This window comes from Astyanax mexicanus, chromosome 19 (genome assembly GCF_023375975.1).
Source record: "Astyanax mexicanus isolate ESR-SI-001 chromosome 19, AstMex3_surface, whole genome shotgun sequence".
In the NCBI taxonomy this organism is placed as follows: Eukaryota; Metazoa; Chordata; class Actinopteri; order Characiformes; family Acestrorhamphidae; genus Astyanax; species Astyanax mexicanus.
Window position 1 is genome coordinate 32,453,175 of NC_064426.1, and position 27,926 is coordinate 32,481,100.

The window sequence follows — 27,926 nt, forward strand, 5'->3', positions numbered from 1 at the left end:
TCAGGTTGTTTGGACTATGATGAAAAAAATAAGTAATAATAATAATAATAATAATAAAATGCCTCTCCGGCCAGATTTTGTATACATTCCTCGCCTGTCTCTCTGTCGCGCTGGGCGTGACTTTAGCTTCCACCTGTTCTCGTTTTTCCACCAGTTCTTCGGCTTCCTCTCCTCATAAAGGCGTTTTTTTCATGGGCGCGTCCCAATTCAACAGCAGGAGCCAGATGGACCACGACCCTGACAACACGGGTTCGATTCCGCGTGATGAGCAGTGTTTTTTTTCTTCTCCTTGCCGCGTCTACACAGATCTATTTGGCAGAGGAGAGCGTTTGGTGATCTTACCCCACACGTGATTGGTCTGTGAGTTTACTGCGTCGCAAAGAACGTATACAGTTAAATACTTCTCAGTAGGTTTGGGTTCGCATTGGACAACGTTTGTCCGCCGATAAGTGACCTCTGCTCTACATATTAGGATTGGATATTTTCGAAGTAAAAAAAAAAAAAAAAAAAAAAGGATGTCTGCTAAATACCCGACCAGAAAAAATAAATGAATAATAATTATAATAATAATAATGATAATAATAATAGCTGTACAGGAATAAAATAGTTCAAAAATAGTACAGAATGTAACCTTTCCATTTGTTTCTTTATCATAGTGCTGGCAGTATAGATTAAACTTCCTAAAACTCTGGATACGAGTACACTATAAAATAGATTTTAAATATATTAATACTGTAGACTGAAGTATAATATTAAAGCACACTGAATTAAAATGTATTTGTTAACTGGAGAAAGAAAGGAACTGTGGTTGATTTTAATACTGTAATGCCTCTAATGTCTTCAGAAAAACATTGTAAATTGATATTAAACATGTGTCTGACTTGTGCAACAAAGCTTTTGAAAAATCTCTTTTAAATACTTAATACATTAACACAGCTTCCTTTTTAAACACTATAAATGGACCTGAATTACTTAAAGTTGTTGGCATATCTTTTTTTTCTAAGGTCTATTGTTTACGTTCTTCAGCTGTTTTTCTGTTAATGAAGTCTGAAGTAGCCCAGCACTACTTTACCATATAACTTGCTGCCTTCCTTTGTCTAAACTCCAGTAATATGTTATCCTGAGACCATTCTCTAGTCCCAATATGACTTTAATTTAAATGTAGTAATTTCCTAAAGCTGAGTGGCATGTTTTAACATACTCAGTGCTTGGAAAAGGCTGTTTCTTTGGATCTATAGTCACAAAGCACCTCTACACATCTCCACTTTCCATTCCTGTCAAGTTGAATGAATATCTCTCTGCTGAGTTCTGTAATAGTGATTTTATAACAATTTGAATCAGCAGCAAAAGCAATCATTTTATTGTGAACGTTGTAGAAAGGCTGCTGTGTATGACATCCATGTGACGTGTCTTTTCTACGTTTCTAGCCCTACAGCCCTACACTGAACCTTACATGGGTTAGGGTTAAAATATTTAATATAAAAAAGGCCCTCAACATGCCTTGTAAAGCTGCATAACATGTCAATCATTCAGGACGCCAAACTCTTTGGATGTGTATCCCCCAAAGGATGATTAGCTTGCTCACAAATCCTACTGACAGACTGACGTTTGAGTGGCATCCTAATCAGTCCCTTACCTGTAGCTCCCTGTCAGGGGCCAGACCGAGCTCATCACAGCATTCTTTGCAGATTCGCAGGAAGATGTAGTCCTTAGTCTTCTCCTCGATCAGAGCCTCGTAGACACGCTCCTTGCTGCTGGTGGGATGGCCTTGGCCCACCCGTTCCCGGCTCGCTGGCAGCAGGAGCACAGAATTCACCTTGGTCATGACCAACCTTCCCGCCAGCGTGTCCTCTGACAACGTCTCCGTCAGTTTGAAACGGGCAAATAGTTGCCCATTTTGAGCATACTTGGCGCCCCCAGAGATGCCAGTCAGCATGAAACTGGACACAAGCTGTAGATTCACCTTGATGTTAAACCTGGAAAGACAAAATCATAGGCTATTAGTATTGTGCTGCTGAAATACACATCATATACAGATGTTTGGGAACATCCCCGAAGAACATGCTAATGCAAATAAACAGCTTGTCTAGTGCTTGTAAAGAAGGAGAGTAGAGGACAAGCTGGGGATGAGTTGGGAAGGAGCTGGGGACAAGTTGGAGATGAATTAGAGAGCTGGTGTAGAGTGGAGCTGTGGACCAGTTAGACAGATGTTGAAAGAAGAGGATGGGTTCGGGTGTTGGGGACGAGTTGGAGGAGAGCTGGGGACGAGTTGGAGGAGTTTTGGCGAAAGCTGGGGACGAGTTGGAGGAGAGCTGGGGACGAGTTGGAGGAGTTGGAGAAGAGCTGAGACGAGTTGGAGGAGAGCTGGGCACGAGTTTGAGGTAAGCTGGACAGCTAGGGTTAGGTTCAGCTTTAGAAGAGTTGGAGAGGAGATGAGAGTTCGGGAGTTGTGGATGAGTTGTAGAGCTAGGGACGAGTTAGAGGAAAGCTGGGGAAGAGTTGGAGGAGAGCTGAGGACGAGTTGTAGAGCTAGGGATGAGTTAGAGGACAGCTGTAGACAAGTTGAATGGGAGCTGGGAACGAGTTGGTGTGGACCTGAAGATGTGTTTGTGGGGAGCTGGGGACGAGTTTGTTGGGAGCTGGGGACGAGTTAAACAAGTTGGTGGAGAGCTGGGAACTAGTTTGTGGGGAGCTGGGGACGAGTTAAGACAAGTTGGTGGAAAGCTGGGAACGAGTTTGTGGGGAGCTGGGGACGAGTTTGTGGGGAGCTGGGGACGAGTTGGTGGGTAGCTGGGTACAAGTTATACAAGTTGGTGGAGAGCTGGGAACAAGTTTGTGGGCAGCTGGGAACGAGTTTGTGGGGAGCTGGGAACGAGTTTGTGGGGAGCTGGGAACGAGTTTGTGGGGAGCTGGGAACGAGTTTGTGGGGAGCTGGGAACGAGTTGGTTAACGAGTTGGAGAAGAGTTGAAAAAAGAGGATGAAATCAGTAGCTGGGGATGAGGTGTAGAGCTAGGGAAAAGTTGGGGAGAATTTGGAGAGAAGGGCATAAGTTGGGGAGGAATGGATTTGAGTTGGGGAGGATTTAGGGAGAAGTTGGTGACCTGGGGACGGTTTGGGGCGAGTTGGACCGGAGTTAAAAGAAGGGGATGGGTTTAGTAGTTGGGTATGAGTTATAGAGCTGGAGACAAGTTGGAGAGAAGGGGAGGATTTGGAGTGATGGAGATGAGTTGGGGAGGATTTGGTGAGCTGGGGATGGTTTGGGGAGGAGTTGATGCTGAATGCACCTAAATCCTCACAGAAATGCTTCAAAACCATGGACAGTAGAGACAGTTCCCCAAACAAACGCAGAAAAAAACACAAACCATAAACAAGCAAGTATCTCAATACTTTTGCCATATTGTGTACTAACATCCATCACATGGTTAGACTGCAGCTGCCATCCAAACATACAAAAACATAAAGCAAACAAAAGACCAAAGGGTCCATGGTAAAAGCTGGTGACTGCTGTTCTCCTTATTCGTTGTGGCATTCCTGTCACAGAACGTCAAAATACCTAGCTCCCAGCAGCCTGGCATGTTCTAAATGCCATACCTCATCTGTGCTCCAGTGACGGCTCAGCAAAGCCTGCACAATGCCATTGGAAAAAAAACAGGCACATTTCAACTCAAAGTGACTGACATTCATGCTGCATATTTTTGGCGTGCAAGAGCAGATCTCCTGTGCTACGCTGCTACATCTCTGCTGTCCAACAACTGACGTCCACATTCCTGTAGAGCGATTTTCCCTACAATAACATAACCGTAACTATGTAGAGACCCCTGGCAACAGGAAAAATCACTAATACAGAAGGGGTCCTGCTGTTAAAAGGACCAATCACGACCTCTAGTGGTTAAGACTGGGAGAAAGTCTTCTCCACTCATTAGAACTTAACAAAATAATGAGAATGGGATCAATAAGCAGTTTTGTCCTAAGAAAAAACTGCATCTCTTTAAACCATAAGCATATTTAATTATACACTTCTATGCATGTGTGCAAAACAGCTTAGTGTATTATTACAAACTATTTATCCTCACAAGAACACACCAGATGCAAGAAAACAAATGCATAAAGAAACAAGAATTTAATTTGCATTGTGAGGAAAATAGTTGAGGTACTTTGAAGGCATAAGCTTGCTTCACATTTCCCATGAAAAAGCTACAAAACCGGAATATACAGAGCGTATGGAGATTAAAAGCTTACAAATATTTGAATCTGAATATATTTGAATTGGATTTGTAACATAAAATATTCCAAAAGTCGAGTAAGTCCTAGATTTTGTTTTTTGTTTTTTTAGACTTTGTGTTCTGAACTTGAGGTGAACTAAATCTGCTGTTGAAAAGAAACAGATTTCAAATTAATTTAATATTTTCAGATAAAAAAAAAAATCAGATACATCAAAGATTTAGATAAATCAAATTGACAACATATTGAATGTTTAATGTTTGGCCTTAAATATATCTGAAATCCGAATTAAATAGATTTTAATTTACAAACTGAAATATATATATATTTTTAACAGCATTGTTCATACGTTTAAAACACAAAAAAAATACATTTACTATTTATAATTAACCCATTAAGTATTTCAAGTTTATTTAAAAGTCAAGCAAACTTAAATATTAAATGTGCATTTTGTATGTTTGAATTATGTCAGCTGTGTACATAATTAATATCATGGCATGTTGGATCATTTATTTCCTTGTATTTTTATAAGGATACATCAAATATTTGGCAACTGGGAGGGTAGAAAAAAAATTAAATATTTTTTTTTTCTTTCCTTTCTGTTTCCTCCATAAGTCCTGTTCCTGATTTTGCCCAGCCTGGCTCTCCACTGCCCTCTGTGATACATTCCTGCTCTGCAACCCTGAACTGAATAACATCAACACTGAGCATATACCCATCACACCTACTCACACTCAGAACCTCTCTCTACATGAGCTATAGCTCTCCATTATCTTTCTGTACAGTTGATTTTGTTCTGTTATTTGTTTTTACTTTCTGGGTCGACCAGAGGGGGGGGGGGGTGTTCCTCTTCCTCTTCCTCTTGGTTCATCTTAATATAAGGAAGTTTTCCTTCTCTTGCCACTGTTGGAATCACTGTGGTGCTTCCTCATTAGAGGCTTGAACCGGTTTCTCTGTAAAGCTGCTTTGTGACATTTGCTGTAAAAAGCATGGTGTAGATAAATTTGAATAACAAATATTGTAACTAAAACTCTGAAGGAGTGTCAGCAATTAGCAGATACACCTACTCTCAAAAGGAGAGCTTTGTAAATGCCTTCCTGGATACAAATGTAAAAATGCAAATTTGTTGAATTTACAGTAATTATTCTAATATTGCTGTTTTACAGAGAACACTTACTGCCCAGGTAAGGAGCTTTCTTGTTTGTATATTTGTAGGTGTCCAAAGCCTTTGCACAGCATTCCTAGACTATTTTGGTGACCAAAGTAGCAGGTGTGAAAGGGGCTGCGAACCACGGATCTTCTGAACCATGGCCCGGTTCGCCTGCAGTGTGAAAGCGCTTTTCTGGATGGTTCGAACTTTCGGACCAGGTACAGGAAGCTGAGCAGGCGTTCCTCAACAACGGCAGCAGAAGAAGAAAAATAACCAACTACTGACTGCAGCCTGTGTGAAGGCGGAGTTGGACGTCCAGGGCGTCCAGTCCCACCCAGTTTGTCCACGACACGTCTTGTCAGTCTCGCAAGCTTGTAGTGTAACACAGTATTTAAGCCGGACGACGTGGCACATTATATTTAAAGTCCGCTAACTGCCCTGTACATTGTTTACTTTCGTTCAGAGGCGGAGCTAAGACATGATGCTGACAAAGTGGGTGGGACTGGACGGCATGACGCTAACAAAGTGGGCGGAGTTGGACGTCCAGTGCGTTCCTGCAGGCTGCAGTCAGTACCTTCTCAAAATAACCGGAAAGCAGGAAAAATGAGTTTGAACTAACAGAGTACTGTGCCTGAAGTTGCTGCTGCTGCTGGTATAAAAACCACAATAGCAGCACTACTATGGAGACGAAATGAATCTGTTCATTCATTTTATCCTTATACTGGAAAGGCTTTCCACTGAATGAAACACCCGCTGAATTGTCAACACATGTCGCAACGCATGTCCTTCTAACCAATCAGCGTCAAGTTAAGGAAAACGCATCAATACGTAAGTGATGATATCAGGATGTAGGAGTATCACAAAAAGGTGTTTGGTGCGCTCCCTAAACTGCAGTGTGAAAACAAAAATAAGCAGACCAAATACATACAATGTAGCAAACACATGAACCTTTGTTCGGACCATGGTCCGGACTTTCAGGTGTGAAAGCACTCTTGGTGTACTTGTTTTTTGTGTGCTTGTTTCGGTGTACTTGTTTTTTGCTACTTTCTTCTTTCTCCAGCTGGACCGTTTTTGTTGATGTGACTTAATAATATGTTACATTATTAACCTTTCTTTGTCAAACCATTATGTTTTGTCTGGAAAAAAAGCTCAATAAAAATTGTCAAATCATAAAAAACAGAGCTTCCATGATAATGGTAAAATGTGCTCACTTGCTGACTTCCTTGTACTGAGCGATCTCCTCGATGTAGAGCAGGTCGTGGAGGCGGGCCTGGTAGTTATCACGGGTGAGGGACTTGTCCAGCACAGACTGAGTGAACAGCTGGTCAGCAGACAGTGGGATCTGATAGCGGCTCAGCAGACTTCGCTCCAGCTCCATGTTCTCACCAGGAACAAACTCCACGATGGTCTTACAGGACGAGTCCCAGCGCTTTGCTGTCATCAGGAGTTGCTGGCGGGCCTGCATTAAATGCTCCAGGTCTGCAGGGGGCGCAAGAGTGTCAACAAGAATTACACACTGCTTACATCACTAACACAATAATCTACTAACCTACTAAACTTCTCTACTGGAATGTAAAACACATAAAAAATGTCACAATGCAGGAATTCCTGACATCAGTACATACCTTTTAGTAATATTTGATTAAAAAAAAAAATCCATAAGGTAAAAGATGGTGCCAACAACAATTTCCATTGTCCAAAAAAATGAGAAAAAAAAAGATGTTCATTTTCTAAATGAAAGTCAGTCAACAAATTCTCTACATGAAATGAACTTAAGTTATAAAAAAAAATCAGCACTTTCAAATAAATGTTTTCTTTATTCTTAAATATTCATATTTCAGTTCTATTATATTTATAGGCAGGACAATTTACATCTTTTGCTACTTTTTCATGCAGATAGTTAAATTTCACATATATCATGTTATTTCTCATCTAATTAAACAATTTTATCATATAACTATTTTTGAATGTTTTAAATATACAATGAGCAATTATACATAATTTTTTATTTATTTTATGTCCGCTTAGAAAAAAGAAAAAAGAAAAAAAAATCTAATAACCAACCAAGACTTTCCCCTTTTGTAACTAAAAGCCAATTTCTACACCGTAGGGTGTAGTCTATGCGCCCCTCCCTGGAAATGTAACTATGGGTCACGTGACAGGGACTTTCACAGCTGTGATTGGCCCTCCAGGCCCTGCGTTCCCGCCTACATATTCCCGCCTTTGCAGTTAAAACTGCAGAGCCGCTGATACACGAACACAGAAGTATAAACAAGCTCCACCATGGCGTAGGTAAGTTGTGCTTCAGAATAGTTGAACACAGTTGAGGAACAACACAGTAAAATAGTTCAAGGCTCAATCCTCTAAAAAAAGTGCTGCCTTCCCTTTAAAACTTAAGGAGAAAAAAAAAAGAATAACAGAAATACCTTCAATAGATGCCGCGTCCACCATCACTCTCTGCATCAACACAGGTTCTGAACCAAAGTCAAAGACCACCGTCTGCCGGAAGGTCCCGAAGATCTCTGTGTTGAAGGCCACTTCCACGGTGTAGAGGCAGTGATCCATGCCGTTCTGCACGAGACCCGCTCCGCTCCACTCCTGACAACCGCTCTCACACCCCTCCTGCTGCACCTGGCTGGACGTGTCCCCCGCTGACACGGCCATGATGGAGAAGTGTGGCCGGTTGGCGTCGTAGAGCAGGGCGATCCGGTGCAGGGTTCGGGCAGGCTGGGAATACACAACAAGTACATGATTTTTGAATCCATATTTTTTTTAGCACTGATTTATTAAAATAAGGCCTGCAACTAATGATTATTTTGGTAGTTGTCTAATCTGCCATTATCTTTATGATTAGATAATTAGTCAGCGATCATTTCTGCTTTGCCCTTAATCTCTGTTTGCGGTTCTAGCTTTCTCTGTCTTTACTTCAAATCGATAGAAACAGCTAAACATGGGATTTAAATGTCCTTCAAATGTCCAGAACATTGTCCTTTAAAGTGTAAAGTGCTGACATTTAACGAGGATATAAGTAATTTGTTGTGTTTGGGCAAGTTTGGAGACAGAGTTGAGTGTAAACTGCAAGTCTCCCCAATCCTTTGTGTAGTGCTGCAAATGAATGAATGAATGATTTGATTAATTAATTCGTAGACAATGAACATTTATAATTGGCACTGTCAATTACATCGACCAATCGTTGCAGCCCTAATGAAAACAAAATATTTCATTTGATTTATTTGTGATCTTTGTGACTGAATTAAAATTTTTGCACTAAATCTATATCCATTATTCTGATGGACAGGTTTTTATGCATTTGAGTTGGAAAATCCCATTATGTCCCAAAACCACAAGTTTAGACACCTTCTCATTCAAGGTTTTCCTTTATTTATACCTTTATTTAATGTATTTTCAACATTGTAGATTAATATAAAAAAACATGAAAATAATTAAAGGGACACATTAATCCCATAACCTAAACCTCAAACTGAGATGGTGATTTGAGGTGATTTAATTGGGATGAGCTGGAGATTCACAGCGTGAAGGAAAAGCAGTAACTATTGTTCAGCACCTCCAGGAACTCCTTCAAGATGCTGAGAAAACTATTTCAGGTGACTCTCCCTCATGAGGACACGGAGATTAAAATACCAAGAGTGTGCAGATCTGTCCTCAAAGATAAATGTGGCTACAGTAGTTTAACACTTTCTGGTTACAGAATAATTAGGAAGGTGTTCCTGTATAGCTTTGTCTTTAGTATTAACTTTACATTGATGATAAAAAAAAAAACACATGAGAATGAGAAGAGGTGTCAGAACTTTTGACTGGTACTGTACATGTATAATATCGAATTGCGGCATCAGCTCAGAATTCCCAAACTGGTAATATTTGCACTTAATCAACTTTTGCTACAACAGGTTCATGAAAAGTTTTCATTTGGGTTATAAAAAAAAAAAAAAACTAATTTTACTGAAAATTCTGAGTTCTACAGTATACTGAGTTCTACAGTATCAGCAGATCCCCGTCTCCCTGTTCCTTTAACAGCATTTTTTTATTGAGCTTTACATCAACTTTATTCACAAGGTATTATCAGCTATCATTATTGACCCAGATATTCTATATTACTGCATTCGCATGCAGAATAACTCAACAGTGCTTCTTTTACAAACACAGACTTTTTAAACCATTTGCGAACACCACGTCAAACAAAACCTTCCAGACTAGCAACAGTCAACAGTTTGTGAACTTAATCGCATGAATGCTCAAACCAACAGACAAGGAAACGCAGGGTGAAGATTATAAGGATTCATTGTTGGTATAGTAGGCCTGCCTGAGCTCACGTTCCTGCTCTTCCTCTGCTCGCTGTGACTGTAGCTGCTGCAGTTAACTCCAAACCACTAAAGGAGCACTATTAAACTGTCCCTCTCTGACCACCAATGTCTGTACAGCAGGCAGTTTAGACTTGCCTATGGTAGATCATTAATTAATTGTCAAGGAAAGCAAATCCACAGTAAAAAAGGCAAAAATTCCTTCAGACAAAAGCAGATCAAATTAATATAAAAACATTCTGGCTAGTAATGTGGCATTATTATATATTTTTTAATATAATTTCATTTTCAACGGGATGAGAGTTCTCTAAAGAACCATGTGCGTAATTAAGGTGTGGGAGACAGCATTTACACCTGGCCACTTCATGTGACTAGTAGAAACAATAAAACAAATCCATATCAAACTATATTTGTTCGTATTGTACTGTAGTTACTGTGAAAATTTAAGGGTATTTTTTGTATTAAAAAAAAATAAAAAAAAAATACTACTACTTTTTTGCTACTCAATGTAAAAAGAATAAAAATATTTTTAAAACCCATTCTTATTTTCCATCCCTTCTCTAGATGAGGCAACATTAGAAATACACAGACACTATTTGGCAACTAAATTTAAGTCACAGCACTGAATCATATTGATAATTTCTTTAAAAAGCACAAAAATACTTTTAGACAAATACAATTATGCATCAAAAAAACATTAAATTAAGCTAGATTAACTTAAAAAACGGGCAAAAACAGTGTCATTACTCAAATGTTAAATTCCATTTTGGCCAAAATTTTCATTTTAGTGCATTCCTACCCAATTATAATTTTACTCAGAAACTGTTCATACCATAACATGTTATATCACAGACTTCTGGTGAAATCTGACAAAAAATGTCCTGCATTTTTTTAATATATATCTATCACAATAAGAACCTGTACTACAAACAGGCTGAGGCAGAGCTTCAAGGCAGTGTTTTCTTACTTGAACTGTGTGGTGGTACATACATCAAAGTAATCTGAGTAGGTTTATCCTCCAAATCTGCCTACTGCAATCCCCCAGACCAATTTCCACACTCAAGCAAACAGTGTCCTAAAGCCACGGAAATAGGCAAGCTGTTTTTTTTTTTTTTTTCTCCTGAACAACCACTGTGTCTTGGGTGTGACTTCACTTGCATTTTTGTGTGATTTGGCCATATCCAGATATAATCCTGACACTCAATATGAATCCAAATGACCAGATGTAAAGGGGGTTTAATAATGTTTTATCACTGTTCAGGGACCAGGTTAAGCCCAAAATATATTTATTAAGCTTCAGACACTTAAATACGCATTACATATACTGGGTGCATTCGCACTTAAGGTAAAAAACCTTTTTAATTCTGCTGGGGACATCACTCATCCTTACTTCAGGCTCAAACTGAGATAAAGTGCTCACAAGTCAGTCAATTTAACAAAGTGTGTGCCATGATGGATAATTCTAAAGCACTTACCTTGCAGTAAAGTGAGAATGTCCAGGAATGAGAAGACTTTTTGGTGTTGACAGTGACTGACAGATCTGAGCTATGTTCCACTGTAACTCCATCCACACAGTCATTGAGCTACAAGGATATCAGAGACAAAAAGGACAAAAAAAATCAATACAGGAACATTAACTCTCACTGTGCGACACCAACACATCATCTTAAATGGCAACAGTGCTAACAGAGTCTGTCCACATTGATCACACAGGATCTGACTGCATTTCTTTAAAGAATTGACATTAGCCATAGCGGTTGCATACAGTAGCAGTTCAGATCACAGCCCTGGCACCAATTTTAAAATGTAGACGGTACATTAACATGTACATTAACATCACTTAGGACATTTTCACACCTGTAGCTTGTTTCTCTGGTCTGAATCAGTTGATGAGTTTGTTTACTTGGAGAGTTCTCTCCCTCTGTTTAGTCTGGTTTCACACAGACTTAAATGTATACGCACCAAAATACGCACCAATAAACCACGCAAGCAGGCTGTGCCCTGTGACTGGTCAGAGCTGTCTGGCATGGGAGTAAATATCAGTGGTGTGCAGTGAGGACCTTCTAACCCTTCAGAGAAAGGGTGACAATAAGTGCATGTAAATAATTACATAATTTTTTAATCAGGAAATATATATTATAGTTATTGTAAGTGTATGGACTAAAATAAAAAAACAGCAATTAATTCAAAGCATTAGTCTGTGTTTTTTATTTGATACAGGATTTTTATATGACTGACAGCTGTTTTAACCAATCAAAGCTTTTTAAAATGGCTTCTGCTCACATGTCTGCTTGGACCCTTCTCCTGATTTTGAGAAGGGTGTAGTAATGAGTCATAGGACAATCTAACCAGTCAGATTGATGATTTTCACTCCGGGGGCGGGGCCATGAATGTCTAACCCCTTCTCAGTGCTCTGCTGAAGGGGTACGCGCTGATTAGTCGTAAAACAGCGTGTATCCTGTCTTATTTAAGTAGCTAGTAGGTGGATTTGATTTGCAGAAGGGGTACCCACTATATTCACTGCACGCCACTGGTAAATATAATATACGGAAAAAGAAGATTCTGTGTTCCAGCGTGAATATCTGTTCTTTAACACTGAAATGCTACGCTTTCAAACACAGTGTTTCTTCGTAAAGCGCAGATGTAAACATAGTAAACTGAGTCACACGGCTGTGAGCAGTGAAAGCAGAACAGACCGCGCGTGCACGGACACAGCATTTATTTCTAGTTATGGTAATCAGCGTTATCTGGCTAATATATCAGTTTAAACTGCGCCTTATCAGCCGTTTATCCAAAATAAATGGACTACATTTAATAGCTGGGTCGGATTGTTGATCGCTGTTATAACTAATACATTTTTTTCTTTGTTGAACTTTGATCCGATCCACTCCATATTCTCCACAGTCTGGGTTGCCAGGTAGAGAACAAAATCGCAGTCAGTCGAACTATGTGCTATAGCCTCAGCATCCTTCTAAAAAGCAGCATGACCAGAGAGAGTAAAACGAAAGTAAATATTGGCAAGGTGTTTGCTAAATTTAAATAGATTGAGACAGATTGGAGCCCAGAAGGACTACAAGACATCAAAGATGCCAAGCTGGCTAATTTTCTCCTAAAACACAAAGCTAATCACTGAGCTTCAGCTAAGATTAGTTAACTCAACCACTATTGGGAATGAGCATTTTAATTCATTTCATTACATTCAAGAACTCGCATTAATGAAAGGTAGTAAGTATACGAGATAGGTAACGTAATCCACACTAGTACTAATTAACAGAGTCATGCTACACACTGCTCATTAAATCAGTCAAAACAGAGGAGCAGATGGACCACAGCTGTCTACTATCTAGAAAGCTGCAACCAGCGTGACAAAAATATGTGGCAGAAACCGAAAGTTGGACTGTGCATACAGCCTTTTTTTTTGGTAACGAAGACCTCTGCATCTGTGGAGGTCGGAGCAGGGCAGACAACTCTCTCTGGTGTTTTGAAATTGTTCTGCTGTAGCCATTTTACACACTTGCTGCCATTTAGTACATACTGTACTTCAACTAATACACATTTAATTAGGAAATATGCAATAATATATTCCCACAAACATAAGATAATATAGTTGCAAGAAAAATTGACTTGCATGACAATAAACGATCTAATGAACTGTAATGAGCAATAACTAGTCTTTGCTGCACAGCATACCACTTTCTCTGGAGAGAGGGAGTTGATCCACTTTTCTATGAGCGCCTCCATGTAGTTCTCAGTGTAGTGCTTCCCTTCCTGCTGCTGCTTCAGCCGGATGAGTCTGGAGGCATAGCGCCGCTGCCACTCCGTCAGCTCCTCCTGAGAATGGGCTGATGTGCACTGAGCCCCGTATCGACACAGGCCCTGCTCCAGAAACCTACAGGGAGATAAGAGGGGTACATTAAAGCTCAACCATCAACAATCCAATAATATTACAAGTTACATCCTTCATTACAATAGTTTTTGGGGACTACGTATTTTTCCAGAAAATCGTATTACACACTTTTTTTCTAATTTTTCCCATTTTCCCCCCAATGTACACGACCAATTACCCAACCCACTCACTAGGACTCCCCCTATCACTAGTAATGCCCCAACACACCAGGAGGGCGAGGACTAACACATGCTTCCTCCGATACATGTGAAGTCAGCCATCGCTTCTTTTCGAGCTGCTGCTGATGCAGCGTTGCCGAGCAGCCAGCGCGCTTGCGACTCGGCTCCGGTACATCAGCTCACAGAGGCCCTGTGCTGCAGACATCACTCTAGGAGTGATGTAGGGAGAGAGCACCATCTACTCACCCGGAGGGAGCAGGGCGAATTTTGCTCCCTCTGAGCGCCGGCAGCTTGATGGTAAAGCTGCATGAGCGGGGGTTCAAACCTGCGACCTCCTGCTCATAGTGGTAGCGCTTTAGACCGCTGGACCACTCGGCACCGTATTACACACTTTTAAAGAGTAATGCATTCTTAATTATTATGTGTATCCAGATATTGAAATTGTAATAAAAAAAAAAGAAAAAATGTGAGTTACACAGTGTGAGAGCATGTGCCGTTCTGTGCTGTGCTGTTATTATACATTTCTGGCAATCACACCAAGCTCAGAAAACTGGACTGTGTTGTAAAAGAGTTTTTAGGTCACCAGCACAGCCACTTTTACCTGGCACACACAGGACTCCCATTAACGATTTCTCCTCAAATAAGTAATTAAACGTTAAGCCAAAATGTTCCCAAACTAAAGCAGGTGAATGCAGCTTTTAAACCAAGTCATTTCTTCTCATCTTCCGAACTTTCTGGCAGAAAATCTTTGGGAAAACAGCCACCAGACTCGTAAAAAGTGGTCAACTGCCACAATCTGCTCTGGGTATTCATGGCTACGGAGTTACTGATAAGTTGGTCACTAAGTATTTCAAGTCTCACCTCTGATCGTGAGAAGAGAACAGAGAGATGAGACTGGATTACACACTGGTGATGCCCACTCTGATTTAATTAAAACACAGAAATAAATCTATTGAACAATACTGCTGTTTCACCACTGATTTTCCTGAATCGATTAGATTCTGAATTACATGGGTCCAATTTGATTTGATTTCCAATTCAATATCTATTAATTTAGGGTTATTTCATGTACATTAACAGGTCTTGTTTGGAAACTAATGTTGGAATTTTACAAGCACAAAGCCTGGTTTTGCAAAATCACCACTGGCAACATAGAATATCAATGGCATTTAACATTTAGGGATGCAGTAGGGATGCTCTTTATTTTGAAAAAATTGCTGTTATAAATTTATTTATTATTTCATATACTGTTTTGTCTGAGCTTTAAAATGTAGATCATACCCTCAATAGTTTAAGTGTTTTTCCACACATGTAAAGGGACCTGATGAATATGGCTTTGCAACTGATGTCCGATGTTGGGGTAGCAATGCTAACATCACAGTAGTGATGCTGAGCAAGGCAAGTGGCCAGTGCAGGTGCTTGAAGATTCACATTTATGCTGGAAAAACAGGCTAATTAATGACTGATTCAACAATAGACAGTAGATAACTCAAATCGTGATCAATTTGAAAGCGAAAATTGATTGAATAAATATTGAGGTTAGCAATAATTATTGAGACCATGCTCATACACTATATGACAAGTTGTAACCGGTCTAGTTATGTTGCAGTCCTGCTCCTGAATCTATTGCCAAAGAAAGTCTCATTTAGCCACTTTAATTTACGATGCAAAGTTTTTTAGGTTTAAACTAGTGATGGACAATATGGCCACAATTTTGATTGCCACAAATATGATCACAATTGATTTGTATTGTGGTAAAATATGACATCATTTCTATATTTAAATATCATCCAATTTAACCTCTCTCTAATGAAATGTGCAGTTAGATCAGTGTTATTCAAGCACTGATGATATCCTTGAAAATTAATAAAAATTGATATACTACCTCTAGCTGAAACCCTGCATAAAAATGTAGGCAAAAATATAACGGATCAGATCTGGTTCTTGAAATTTTAACCACTTCAAATTCCATAACAAAAAATCGATTTATTAAAGAGAAAATTACACAAGATGTCAGCTCCTATATCCTTCGTTAAAATGCTTAATCCTTTGGAACCCTTTAAATCCTGTATGTAGGCTCACACTGTTTTATTACTATTATCAACTATATCCCTTTAATAGACCCTTAAATAAAACCTTGTGGTACTCCACAAAATCATGACTTACAGCTATACAGTAGCTGTATTATTATTATTTTTTTATTTTATTTTATTTATTTTGCTTTAACATTAATAACAATCCTCAATTCAGGGTCTAAGGGGTTAAAACATAAAAACAAGAGCAGGTCAGAGAGGTCAGGTGTACCTTTTGCACAGAGTGTACTCCTCACTGCTAGTGACTCCTCGAGGTGGAGGACGGAACTGCCACCCCTCCAGAACATCTGCTCCGAGCGCCATGCGGACGGAGCCCCAGAAAGAGAAAGAGGAAGAGAGCGAGAGAGACATAGAAAAAGCACGTCAGTGTATACGCCCCAGACCAGAGCTGAAAACGGACTTCTGATTTTTGTTGTGCAACTAAAATGGCCTGAGAGGAAACTCACCCTCCTCGCTCTCCTCCGGCAGCTGCGTCGTCATCTTACTGTTTATGGCCTGCCAGTCAAACAAGCTTCATGACTCAAACTCATATTTCACACAAAATTTCCCCCAAAACACCCACAGTGCTTCACTAAACTGACAAAACACCCAATTCTAACACTGCGTTAGATAGTAACGTCTCTCTCTGCAGGACTGAAATGAAAGCGGAGAGAAAACATCACAGCACTCAGTCTGAGACTTGTTTAGACATGCCTCATTTGGCAGAGTCTAATCTCTAGTACAGGATGCAGATATGTAATGAACAGGGCTGGGTATCACTACTGGATGACTTTTTAAATCAGTTGAATTCTGATTCAACAAAGTGCCAAACAGAGTTTGAATTGATTCTGTATCAAATCATGTAGCGATATTTAATTTACAACAACAGGATATGAAAATATATGTTCAAAAAAAACTAAAAGTTGTAACTGCACAAGTAACACCTTTATTAAACAATTACTAAACACATAAATAAACCCAAATTAGTTATTCATTTTTCATATAATTATTTCAGCTTTGCTGCTTTTTCAAAATAAGCTCATTTCAAAGCTAGATCTGCACACAAACAAACACAGGAACTAAAGTAGCGTAAAAACCTACCTCAATTTCAGATAGAAGTATTTTCAGTCTCGTCATATCCTTAGCCATCATTCCATTCTTAAACAGAAACAGGACCAGATTTAGTTTTACTTATTAAACACCTTTTGTTTTTAATATACTATTTTAAACATTTTTAGAAACTTTTAGAAACATAACATTATTTTCATCACCATTATTTTATTACATTTCTAAAAATAAAAAAAGAACATTAATTTTATGTGAAAACTTATAAAACTTATTTAAAACTTATTAAATAAATAAAGGTTTTCTGATTCAGGAATGCACAGACAGTAGAAAATTATACAAACCCATTGTCTAGCCAATATTTAGTTTGTTATTTTATATAGTGGGAAATTCTTAACTTTCCCAAACCGTTATGGACTTTCATCTCAAAACTTTTTAAAAAGTATTGTATTTTATTGTATTGTATGAAGTATTTTAGGTGTTAATTTTGTCTCATTTTACCTGCATATACCTACTCAGATGTAAAATAGTATGTGATCTTTGTTGTTGCATTATTTTTTTTCTAAATTCTTTCTCAGCTGTATCTTTGTAATGTGTGCAACATGTGCTTTGAATTGTTCTGTAAAATGCAAATCCTATTTCAATAATATCTCATGCATTACTTCACAAACTAGAGATCCTCTGCCATCTTTTCTATTCATAAACTTCTATAAATTCTGCTTTAGTACCAAATCACGATTACACTTAGCTTTTGACATCACCTGTTTAAAATACCATCATTATGTAGTTGGACAATTATAAGCCCTGTATTCCAACTGTATTTGGAATGTGTAGCAGGCCTGGCATGTAGGAATAGATGTATATTAATAAATACAATGAATTTCACCTCAAACGAGAGGACTGATATGTTATGATAATAATTTTATTCACTGACCTGCTAATAATTCCTACTGTTGGTTTAGTAGTGAATCTTGGATTATAAAAAAACAAAAGGTTTATTGTTTTATTTACCAGCGGTTCTCCATACAGAGCTTTGGAGAGAATGCTAAAGACCTCCTGTAGACTTCCATCCAGCAACATGTTCTGAAGTCCAGCTCGAAAACTTCCCTCTGCCTTCCCCAACTCTTCAGCAAGCACTAAACACACAAACAAAGAAACAGGATTACATATGAACATCTAGCCTTGAAGATTAAATTATATATTCTTTCTCATATTTATTATTCCACTGATGTAATATCAGCTTTCTAAATAAAGTGAAATAAAAATGTCTTAGTGTCTGTTCTTGAAAAATTACAAGTTTGCCAGCATTCACAAATAATTAATGGGTAATAAAATAGTTGCCCCTTGAGGTTGGTATTAGAGATGGACTAATAAGTGGTTTTGAGTTGCTTTTAATCACTGATCAAGTTCCTATGCTCTGCAATGTCTTTCAATATATAACAATCTACATATTTGTAAATCAACTACAGTTAAACCTTGTCCAAAAGCAAGCACCAGTAGTGGAGCTTATTGTAGTTAGTGGTGTTTGTTAGCCCTGCTGTGTTTTAATACTCACTGTACTGGGCTAAGTGATGTACTCTTAAGAGGGATATCTGGTTAATGGTTTTACTGCAAGTGTTCTGAATCTAAAAATGCATTATCGTGCTTGCCCAACACGTTATCCTGCAGCAACGTCCTAAATATGGATCATGTACACTGCCTAAGAGCGCCTAAATTATTGGGCCAGAAATATAAAAATGGGGATGAAAATCAACCAATACACAAAACTGTGCCTTCCACAAGGAAGATTTTTTGTCATTTTTGAAAAATGTGCACTCACCATGCTTACAGTCTTCATCAGCTTGATCATACTCCTTCTGTAAAAGTAAGAAACACCAAAAGTTACATTTTAGCTTAGCAATGGCCAATTCCAATTTATATTCCACAGACTTTTCTACCCAGTGTTTATCATTCTTTAACAAAGCTGACTCAAATTAATCCTCTTAATTATGAAGCACTGGAAAAAGAAAGCTTTAAACTATGTTCTGGCGCTCTAAGAACGGACGCCAAGTCTTTGCTCTGGCTTACTCAGTCAACATAAGGAAACATTCAGCATCTGAACTAATACCAGCTGCTAAATTATAAATGAGCAAATAAATAAATCAATTAATAAACAAATTTCCAAATATCAAGCATAAATGTACGTGAATCTCTTATGTAAATCTAAGGCATTGTCAATGTGCGCAGGACCAGCAAGCTTCTAAACATAAAAGGCATTCCTCAAAAGCACATAGTCCTTTCTTCAACCAATGAAAAATCCACAGTAGTAATCTTGGGCCATGGAGCTGGCACACCAGGAGCTCACCAGCTGGAGCAGGCCTGCAATCCGGTAGAGCAGAGCACGCTTGCGGAGGAGGGCCGTGTTGGGGGTGGGGGGACACGGCCCCAAGGCCAGCAGGGCCTCCGTGCTGTGGGCCACCGCCGTCTCATACTCCCGCCTCACTAATGATCCAATGGCTTCTTCACATGACTTCTGTGGTCTCCTGTCCTCCATGACTCTGGGACAGAGTGTCTGAGGAAGAGATTATAGGTTAGAGAGGAGGAAAAAAGGAGAGATGTCTAAATTCAGTTCAGCTATGCCACAGACCTGCACAGTTTGGTGGTGTTACTCTAAACTCTATAAAAGTAAGTTCTACAAGTTCTTAAAAGAGTCACGTCATCAGCTTTGTGGGCTTCATTTATCTGACATCACGAGACATATACATATACATATACACTAGGGGTGGGCGATATGGCTCTAAAATAATATCACGATATACTTGGCCATATAGGAAAACAGAAAAATAATGAATTAATTTCAGGAATATAGTATAAGAGTATAACAGCATAATCATAATGTGGCAAAATAAACACACACACACACACACACACACACACACACACACACACACACACACACACACACACACACACACATATACATATATATATATATATAAATATATATATATACACATGTTATGTAAACTATACATTCACCATACACTTATTTATACAGGACTGGGTTTTGAGTGAAAGCAAGTTGGAGTGGAAATGCTTATAAATATCACATGTGCCAATATTTTAAACAAACATTTACACCTGGGTCACTTTATTCAATAATTCAGGATTGTAATAGTCCAAACTAGTGCTGTTCGATAACTGGAAAAAAGTGACTTTGCTATACGTTTTCTTTTTGCAATATGTATATATCGCAATATAAAAACAAAAGTTATGGCATTAAAATGCATTGTGTATGCAAATTTGGAGTAAAAGTATATTGGGTAGAATTTTTTTAAACTTCAGTTGGGCAATATCAATATTTTATCATATCTTAAAAAAGGTTACGAAAATGTACAAATATCGAAGATATCAGTGCTTAAAGAACTCTGACCCAACTGTATCTCTCATTACAGAGTGCATAAAAAATCCTGTTTAACTGAATGAAGTGCAGCAAAAATGTATTATTTTGCACATTTTGTAGTATTTGAATAGCACATCTTCCACTGCATGATTAGGTACATCAAGGGAGGTAGCTATCACATTCATATAAATATTAAAATTATATCATTTCTACCAAAATTAAGAAATATATTGTAATAGATTTTGGCTCTATCGTTCAGCCCTAGTGTAAATTAAACAATTATTATAGTATTTGTGCAGGTTTTGGTTAATATTGACACGTTCACTTTTCACTTGCTTTTCAAAGAAATTGTTACTGTTTGGTATAATTCAACATTATTATTAATTCTTTTACTTAATTCTGGTTTCCCAATATAATGATGAAAACATTAATCGGGGTAAATATAATCTGCCTCTGGTAGATATGTCACAGAAAATGAGAATAATCTTTAAAAATATTCTATTCTTTTTGATACCGAGCAGCAAAAAAAAATAGTCGTATGATTTTATTTTACACTGCACATGATATTGCACACCCTTTGCAACGGTGATGCACACTGTGATGGTGATATATTGTTCAGCCCTAGTCCAAAATACAAGTGTAAAAACAACCAAGAAGAATATAAAACAGAAAAATATCTGATCATTTTAACAAACTACTCCAGAAGGTGATAAACATATGAGACACATTTGAGCCTCTCAATGATAGGTTTATCATACCAAAACCCCATGCAGTATGTCACAGGTCACATGATCTGTCTGCACATGTCAAAGCTTTTAACTTGCCTCAAGTTTAAAGAAACACACACAACATAATGTAAAACTTCAAATTATTTTTTAAGTCAACCATCTTTAAAAGAACAGAAAGAGGCTGAACAAACAAAAAAGCCTTATAGCCACAATCCCTGACTGGCATAATAATAATAATAATAATAATAATAATAATAATAATAATAATAATAATAATAATAGATTGACTTAATTGTATATTAACACTGTAGCCAACAAAAATGCTAACGCAATAACCTGATAAAAATGTATAAAACAGCAACAAATACACAAATATATAATCTGTGAGATTTTTCTCTTAAGTCATATAAATCAGAAATTTTTCCCCCTTCACACTTATATTATTAATGTCACAGTATACAGCTGATGAGACGCCTCGAGGCCTCATGGTGGTAGGTGCCTTGGACAAAAGACTGAAGTTGTTTTTCCTGTTGGAGTTTCAGATGGAGTGTTACCGTGCCTCTCCAGCTATTCTTCCATACTTCCCTGCTTGGAACAGCTCAATCACGGATGCTTTACAAATCACACTCCCATTACCTACCACAACAGAACATCAACATCACCCTATTCATATATCTATTCAGTGTTGTTTAACAACTGGTTTGCATACGCACCTGTGGGCCAACAAGACTGAAACTCAAAACTATTGTTATATTTGTCTTACCGGCTTAAAATTATGCCTCACACAGAATTGCAATTGTTGAAGCAAAAAACTATTTTTTTTTTAAATACTAAATTCATTTTTTGTAGATTTTCAACTGTTTTTTTATAGGTAAAATGAAGTTCCCAGCAAGCACAAAGATATCAATTTTTTTTTAGACACCAAAGTGCAAAGAGTTAGCTAGAAACAGCCAATGTGCCTGCAACACTGATATTCAGTACCTCGATATACAGGCATGTAGAGAGTGTATCGTCCAGGCCTAGACCAACAAACCAGAACATCTAAAATCAGTGCCAATTACACCAAAAATAGAAAAGACCAAAAATAAAAAATATAAACATTTTTAAAAATGTTAATAATTTTTTAGGAAAAAAAGTACTACTAATTTAGCTTTTGAACTATTCTATAAACATTTACCTGAAACACCCAGAGTACTCGCAGTCACACGCAGAAAAGTGCAGAAAAGTGTACAATAACCATTCTGCAAGAGGTCCAGCTTTATTTTATGGGAAATAATGGTATTAAAAAAAAAAACAGTATTCACCAATCACCAGTATCTGCAACACTGATACTGAATATTACAGTGTACCTACATCACAACATACCAGTACAGACAGTATATCATCCATGACTAAAACAATAAGCTAAAAGAACGTGGCTATTTATTTAATTAATTCTAATCACACCAAAAAGGGAACAATAGCAACTTAGCAAGCACCCAGATAACTGTCAGCTTCTGACTGACGCTAAAGTTCAGAAGACTTGTTAGAAACATCCATTCTGCAAGAGGTACAACTCCACTTATGAATGACAGGTTAAAACTATAGGTTATAAGGTTAAAAATAAATTAATGTCTCATGCCACTGATATAAAAAAAGCATAATCATGCATTTACGCCTTTAAATAGTTTTTAAAAAGTTTAATAAATGAGACAGAATAAAATAAAATAAAATAAAGTTTTTAAACAAAGGGCACTATAATATGGGCAACACTGAGGTCAGCTTAAATGACCGGGACAAGCCAACACTTATCAAAACCTCCAACACTGATATCCAACACCACAGTGTATCAATATCACAATATACCAGTACAGAAAGTGTAATGTCCATAATTCCAACATAAACAAGCCATAAGGTGGCTATCTAATCAACACTGATCACACCAAAAAAGGCAACACAAGAGACTTAGAAAAATATAAACAGCCTATGTCTGGATTCCGGGTCAGTTAATAATAGATGTCCCGTCTGAGTGCATGTGTAAGTGTGTGTTGCATGTCCATCAAGTGAGAGGAGGAGAAATAACTGCCGTTACAGTGGGCTTTATTGTAGCAGGACACAGAAAAGGAGAATCCACTTCAAGAATTCAGATCAAGGAACTGAACAACAACACTAGTCCAGAATCACCATACACACCAGCTAGCTCACAACTACAACCACACACAACAGCCCCGCTGATTTACACACTTCCAAACTTCTATTTGTGCTGTAACTTCACTGTCCATCAATTATATGGCAAGGTGCTTTAGCAAAAAAAAACACACACACAGTGTAACTTTTGTTTTAAATGTTTAACTTGTGTAGTATAAAGTATATATTTTAAAAAGCAGGACCTTTGTAATGCTACTTCACTAGAAATATCAGATATTTGAATCCATTTAGACTAATCCGAACAGGACAGCCTATGCTTAATGAAATGTTGACCAGTCACATGAAACCACTGATTTCCATGCATCTCCCTCTATCTTTTCCAATATTGCATTTTTACTATTAAACGTTCTTACCATTTACTATGAAAAGATGCAGATATCAATAATTACTGTTTACTAGTAGGAACTGTTATTTAAGATATCTACATTAAACTGTGACTAGTAAAAAAATAATAATAATCAAGCTCCACATATCCGTGTTGAAGTTCTTTAGTACAAATGCTGACTCGAGCCATGAGCATTATATTAATATTCAAAATTTCAATGTCTGAATACTCCAAATACATAAATTTTTTGTTAGTGCATTAGTAGTAGACAGTCTAGTAGCTAGAGTGTAAAATTCCTTAGATCTGTGGATCTAATATCGCTAGTAAAGAATGATCTCCGGAATGAGACCTACTACTACTAAAAACAGCATTAATGAGATTTATTTGAGATTTCCTAGTTAAAACTAAGTTAGGACAGGTTGTGTCATTTTAGTCTCAAAAGGCCTTTAGCCATATAGGAGTTCCCCTTTTGAGTCTGGCCTATTTTCATGTGGTGCTGATCTGGCTTTAAAGTTGTTTTCTTGAACACTAGCCAGCTAGGTTAGCTAGATAGTAAGATTTAGAGTTATATCTCCCACCTCAGTGAAACGGGTCTGGACCCAAATTCTTGTAATTTATAAGGGTGCTTTGGCACAGTCAGTGCTGGTTCACAAACAAAAACAAAAAATAGATAATTGATAGGTATGCAACTAATGATCATTTTGGTTGTCAACTAACCTGATTTTTTTTTTCCAATTAGTCAACAATTATTTTTGTCACGCTCCACATCTCTGCTTCCTGTGAGCTCACTTCCAACATGTGTTTAAACTCTTTCACAATAGGACACAGGTTCCTATAACTATTTGAAAACACTAGCTAAAAGATATGTAACAGTAATACATTTATTAAATGCATTTAAAAATACAAATGCAAGTAATCTTTAAAACCTGAGATTTTTAAATCTCAGTCTGCTCTAGTGTCTGTGGCAAGGTTACAGTGTACACATTTGGTCTGGCTAGTTTAGTGAACAGACAAGCTAAAGAACTTTCTTACATCCCGTCATCATTAGTTCTATGGGCTGAGTCTCTGTATACTTCACATTAATCGTTCGTTTGTAGAACACTGTCAGCTGGGCAAGTTGCTTTTGTCAACTTCATCTAAAAGTGTGTCTTTTGGTAAAACTGGATCATTGTTCAGTAGAGCATGACTGAGACCACCACTTTTTGTTGGACCCAATTCTTGGTCATTCTGGTCCAGATTGTGGTTTGCATCTACTCTAAAGGTCTCTGCCAAGGTTCCAGTGTTTGTTATCCAGTTTATACATTTGGTCTGGTCAGTTTTGTGAGCTGACCAGGTAAAGAACTTTCTTACATCCTGTGTTGTCAGCTATATGGGCCTGTCAGACTCGGCAGGTTGCTTTTCCAGGTTCCTTAACATTCTCTAAATGGTCTAAAGGGCTGAACCATGTAAAAAATATATTTTTTTCCATCCTGGCCTGCAGAAAACTGGGTCATGGTTGAGTAGAACTTGACTGAGCCCCATCTCTTTTGTTTGATCTAAATTTTTGGTCATTTGGTCCAGATTGTGATTTTGCACATAATATATGTTTGGTTCAGACCAAAGTGAAAAAAGGGAAGGCATGACGGTCTAAACCCTAAAAGTCTAAAAAGTTAGTCATGCATTAGAGTTTATCAGAGATATTGGCCATGGCTTTTAGGATCTAGTCTTTTATTCAGAACATTGTGTGAACAAAATACAGATAAAGATTTTGGCTCCCTCAAATTTGCTTTAAAACGATAGAAACAGCAATGAAACATGATAGTTTTTTTAAAATGCTCTTTGTGGTTCAGAAGATATTTAAACTAACCTAGTTAGCAGCTAGTTAGATCGTTGCAGTTACAAGCGAACGATTAGTCGAGAGTGAAATTTGCAGTTATTCGAATATTCGATGGAGCCTTAAAATAACGGAGAACCTAGTTAGCTAGTTATACACAGTTCCTCCACTTTTTCCGCTTCCCCTCGGAGCCCTAACGAGCTACATAACCTAGCTCCGGTTAGATAAGCTATAGCTAGACCGCAGCCCTGCTCCAGCTTTGGCTTAGCTGGCGTTAACTAAGCTAGGTTAGCAAACAAGTTAGCTTAGCTAGCTAACCGCTATAACCGAGGCGTCGCTGGCTGGTCGGTGGGTCTGCGGGCTGGAGCAGGCGGGAGCTGGCTGGTTCTCACGGCCTTGAGAAGCCACCGACGCCCCCGTGTCTAGTTAAGCTAGCTAGCTAACCTACCTAAGTTAGCTCGGTCGAATTCACACAGCGCCAAACACAAAGCCTCAAAATGTAGCATGGCTAGACGACATGTACAAAATGTACAATCTCTACACGCCGTTAAAACGCTTAAACACAAAACTAACAGAGCAGCGACGTAAACGCAAGGCTTGTAGGGCAGCGGAGTCAGCCAGCAGACATGTAGGCTAAAAGGCTAACAAGTTAGCCAGCTAGCACCGTTAGCGGCTGAGCTAACGCATATAGTACCCTGGCTGCCTGGCTCCGCTGCTCGCAGGGTCGCGGCCGAGGCCCTTATTGTGCCGCGGAAGGCTGCTCCGCAGCACCGCAGCGCCCGCTCCGGCTCAGTCTCACCCACAACCGGCCACCCCCCGCCATTTCGCCCAGGAACCGAGGCAAGTCAGCGGCTCCTCGCGTCCGAAAGACGCACGAATAAAAAGGTGTAGGAGGAAGTCTGCGCTTACCTAGCTTTACTTTCTACGCCATCTTGGATCCACTTGTCAGCCTATCGCACGGCATGATGGTCAAATAGTTCTGCGCCCGGGGGGTGTTCTGTCGAGTTGTGCTACCCATCGATTTGTGCTACTTAGCGGCTCTGCGCATGCGTCAATTCTCCCGCTTAAAAAAAATCCTGATAATATATATATATATATATATATATATATATATATATATATATATATATATATATATATATATTTTTTTTTTACAACCGTGTAAAAATCGTTTTGTTCTCTCAATGGACACACCCTCACCCTCCGAGATGCCCTATTAACGTTATTATATTTTTTATAGTTTTACCCTATTCTGCACTACTAGTTTATTTATTGTCCACTGTTTCACAAATTCGTTAAATTTGCACTGCTAAATTATGATATACTTGCGTACTTGCACTGTCTATACGGCTGACATCAGTTCAGTTTTCTTCTTAATATGCACAACAACTAGTGTACACTATACTGTGTTTACCTACACTACCTCCATTACACACACTAAAAGACTCCACTTTTATACCTTTTTTTTATTTATTTTTTATTGTATATATCTATCTGACAAATAAATATAAACAAATATATAATAATACAAATATAACAAAAAAAACTTCTAAGCACCTATATTGCCTTAATTTTATCCTGATAGAGCGATACCCTGATAGAGAGGATATTCGAATATCATATTGACACTTTTACAGCGAGCATACTCCATTTTTTTGTTTGTTTTTTTTTCCCTTTAAATACACTAGGGTAGCACGATTTGACAAGGTAGCACAATTCGACAGAACACCGGCTTCCTGGAACTGCCACCAACACAACACAGCTAAAAGCTAGCTGACAGCACAAGCTCTGGAGTTCTGGCTTATGGAAGCAGCTTGTTTTAATTAAACACAGATAGTTAATTTTTCTCCACACTCGTGTATTATCTGGAATAAGCAAGATATTTAGAGCAGGGGTGACAGTTTGTACATTAAAGGGCGAATATGTATTATATTTAGTGTACTAGTGTAGCTAGCTAGTTAACTAACTAGGTTAGGTAGGTAAAGTTAACTCATAAACTGAACATTTAAAGGACTTGTCAGCAGATATTAGTTAACTAGCTAGTTAGCTAGCTAAGATTTAGAAAACATGTAAAGCTTAATAAGCACTTATATCTCTTTCAGAGCCGTATACCTAATTAACCTCTATGTAATTAAGCAGTAGATGCTCTGCACTGCCACTGGGTTTGATGGAGCTTCTCATCTTTATGTGAATCAAACTGATCTTATAAGAAGAATGAGCTGCTCCTGTCCTGCCTTTAGCACTGCTAACTTTCCACTGTTTTCTGCTACATAACACAGTACTATACTTTTACTTTCAGTACTTCAGTACTACATTTTACAGTAAACCATTTGCAATACTTATGTACAAAGAAATGTTAAAGACTTTAGTACTTCCACTTAAGTCTGAGGCCTAAACAACACTTCAACTTCTACTCAAGTCTCTTTTTTGACAAAACACTTCATTGTATATCATTAACCTAGTTCAGTAGAAAATGATTATAATATACCCGCATGATCCATTTATATTGTTTGAGTTTAAGTCTAGAATTAATAGAGTGATGCTGTGCATCTTGACATACCTTCTTTCATTCTTTATCATCAATTTCCATCTGTATGT

General features: G+C 38.1%; 1 protein-coding gene across 1 annotated transcript in view; it reads right to left on the reverse strand.

Annotated features, from left to right (window-relative positions):
* Positions 1 to 26,328, reverse strand: part of helz (helicase with zinc finger) — a 77,590-nt gene extending 51,262 nt beyond the window's left edge. The window contains exons 1-12 of the mRNA XM_022673172.2: positions 26,238 to 26,328; positions 19,238 to 19,444; positions 18,713 to 18,749; positions 17,905 to 18,029; positions 16,930 to 16,986; positions 16,296 to 16,344; positions 16,061 to 16,136; positions 13,382 to 13,580; positions 11,167 to 11,274; positions 7,799 to 8,099; positions 6,584 to 6,851; positions 1,637 to 1,976 (exon numbers count right to left, since the gene is read on the reverse strand). Of these exons, the coding sequence (XP_022528893.2) occupies positions 1,637 to 1,976; positions 6,584 to 6,851; positions 7,799 to 8,099; positions 11,167 to 11,274; positions 13,382 to 13,580; positions 16,061 to 16,136; positions 16,296 to 16,344; positions 16,930 to 16,986; positions 17,905 to 18,029; positions 18,713 to 18,749; positions 19,238 to 19,426 (1,749 nt within the window). The 5' untranslated portion in view covers positions 19,427 to 19,444; positions 26,238 to 26,328. The remainder of the gene's footprint in view (positions 1 to 1,636; positions 1,977 to 6,583; positions 6,852 to 7,798; positions 8,100 to 11,166; positions 11,275 to 13,381; positions 13,581 to 16,060; positions 16,137 to 16,295; positions 16,345 to 16,929; positions 16,987 to 17,904; positions 18,030 to 18,712; positions 18,750 to 19,237; positions 19,445 to 26,237) is intronic.
* Positions 26,329 to 27,926: the final 1,598 nt, after the last annotated feature.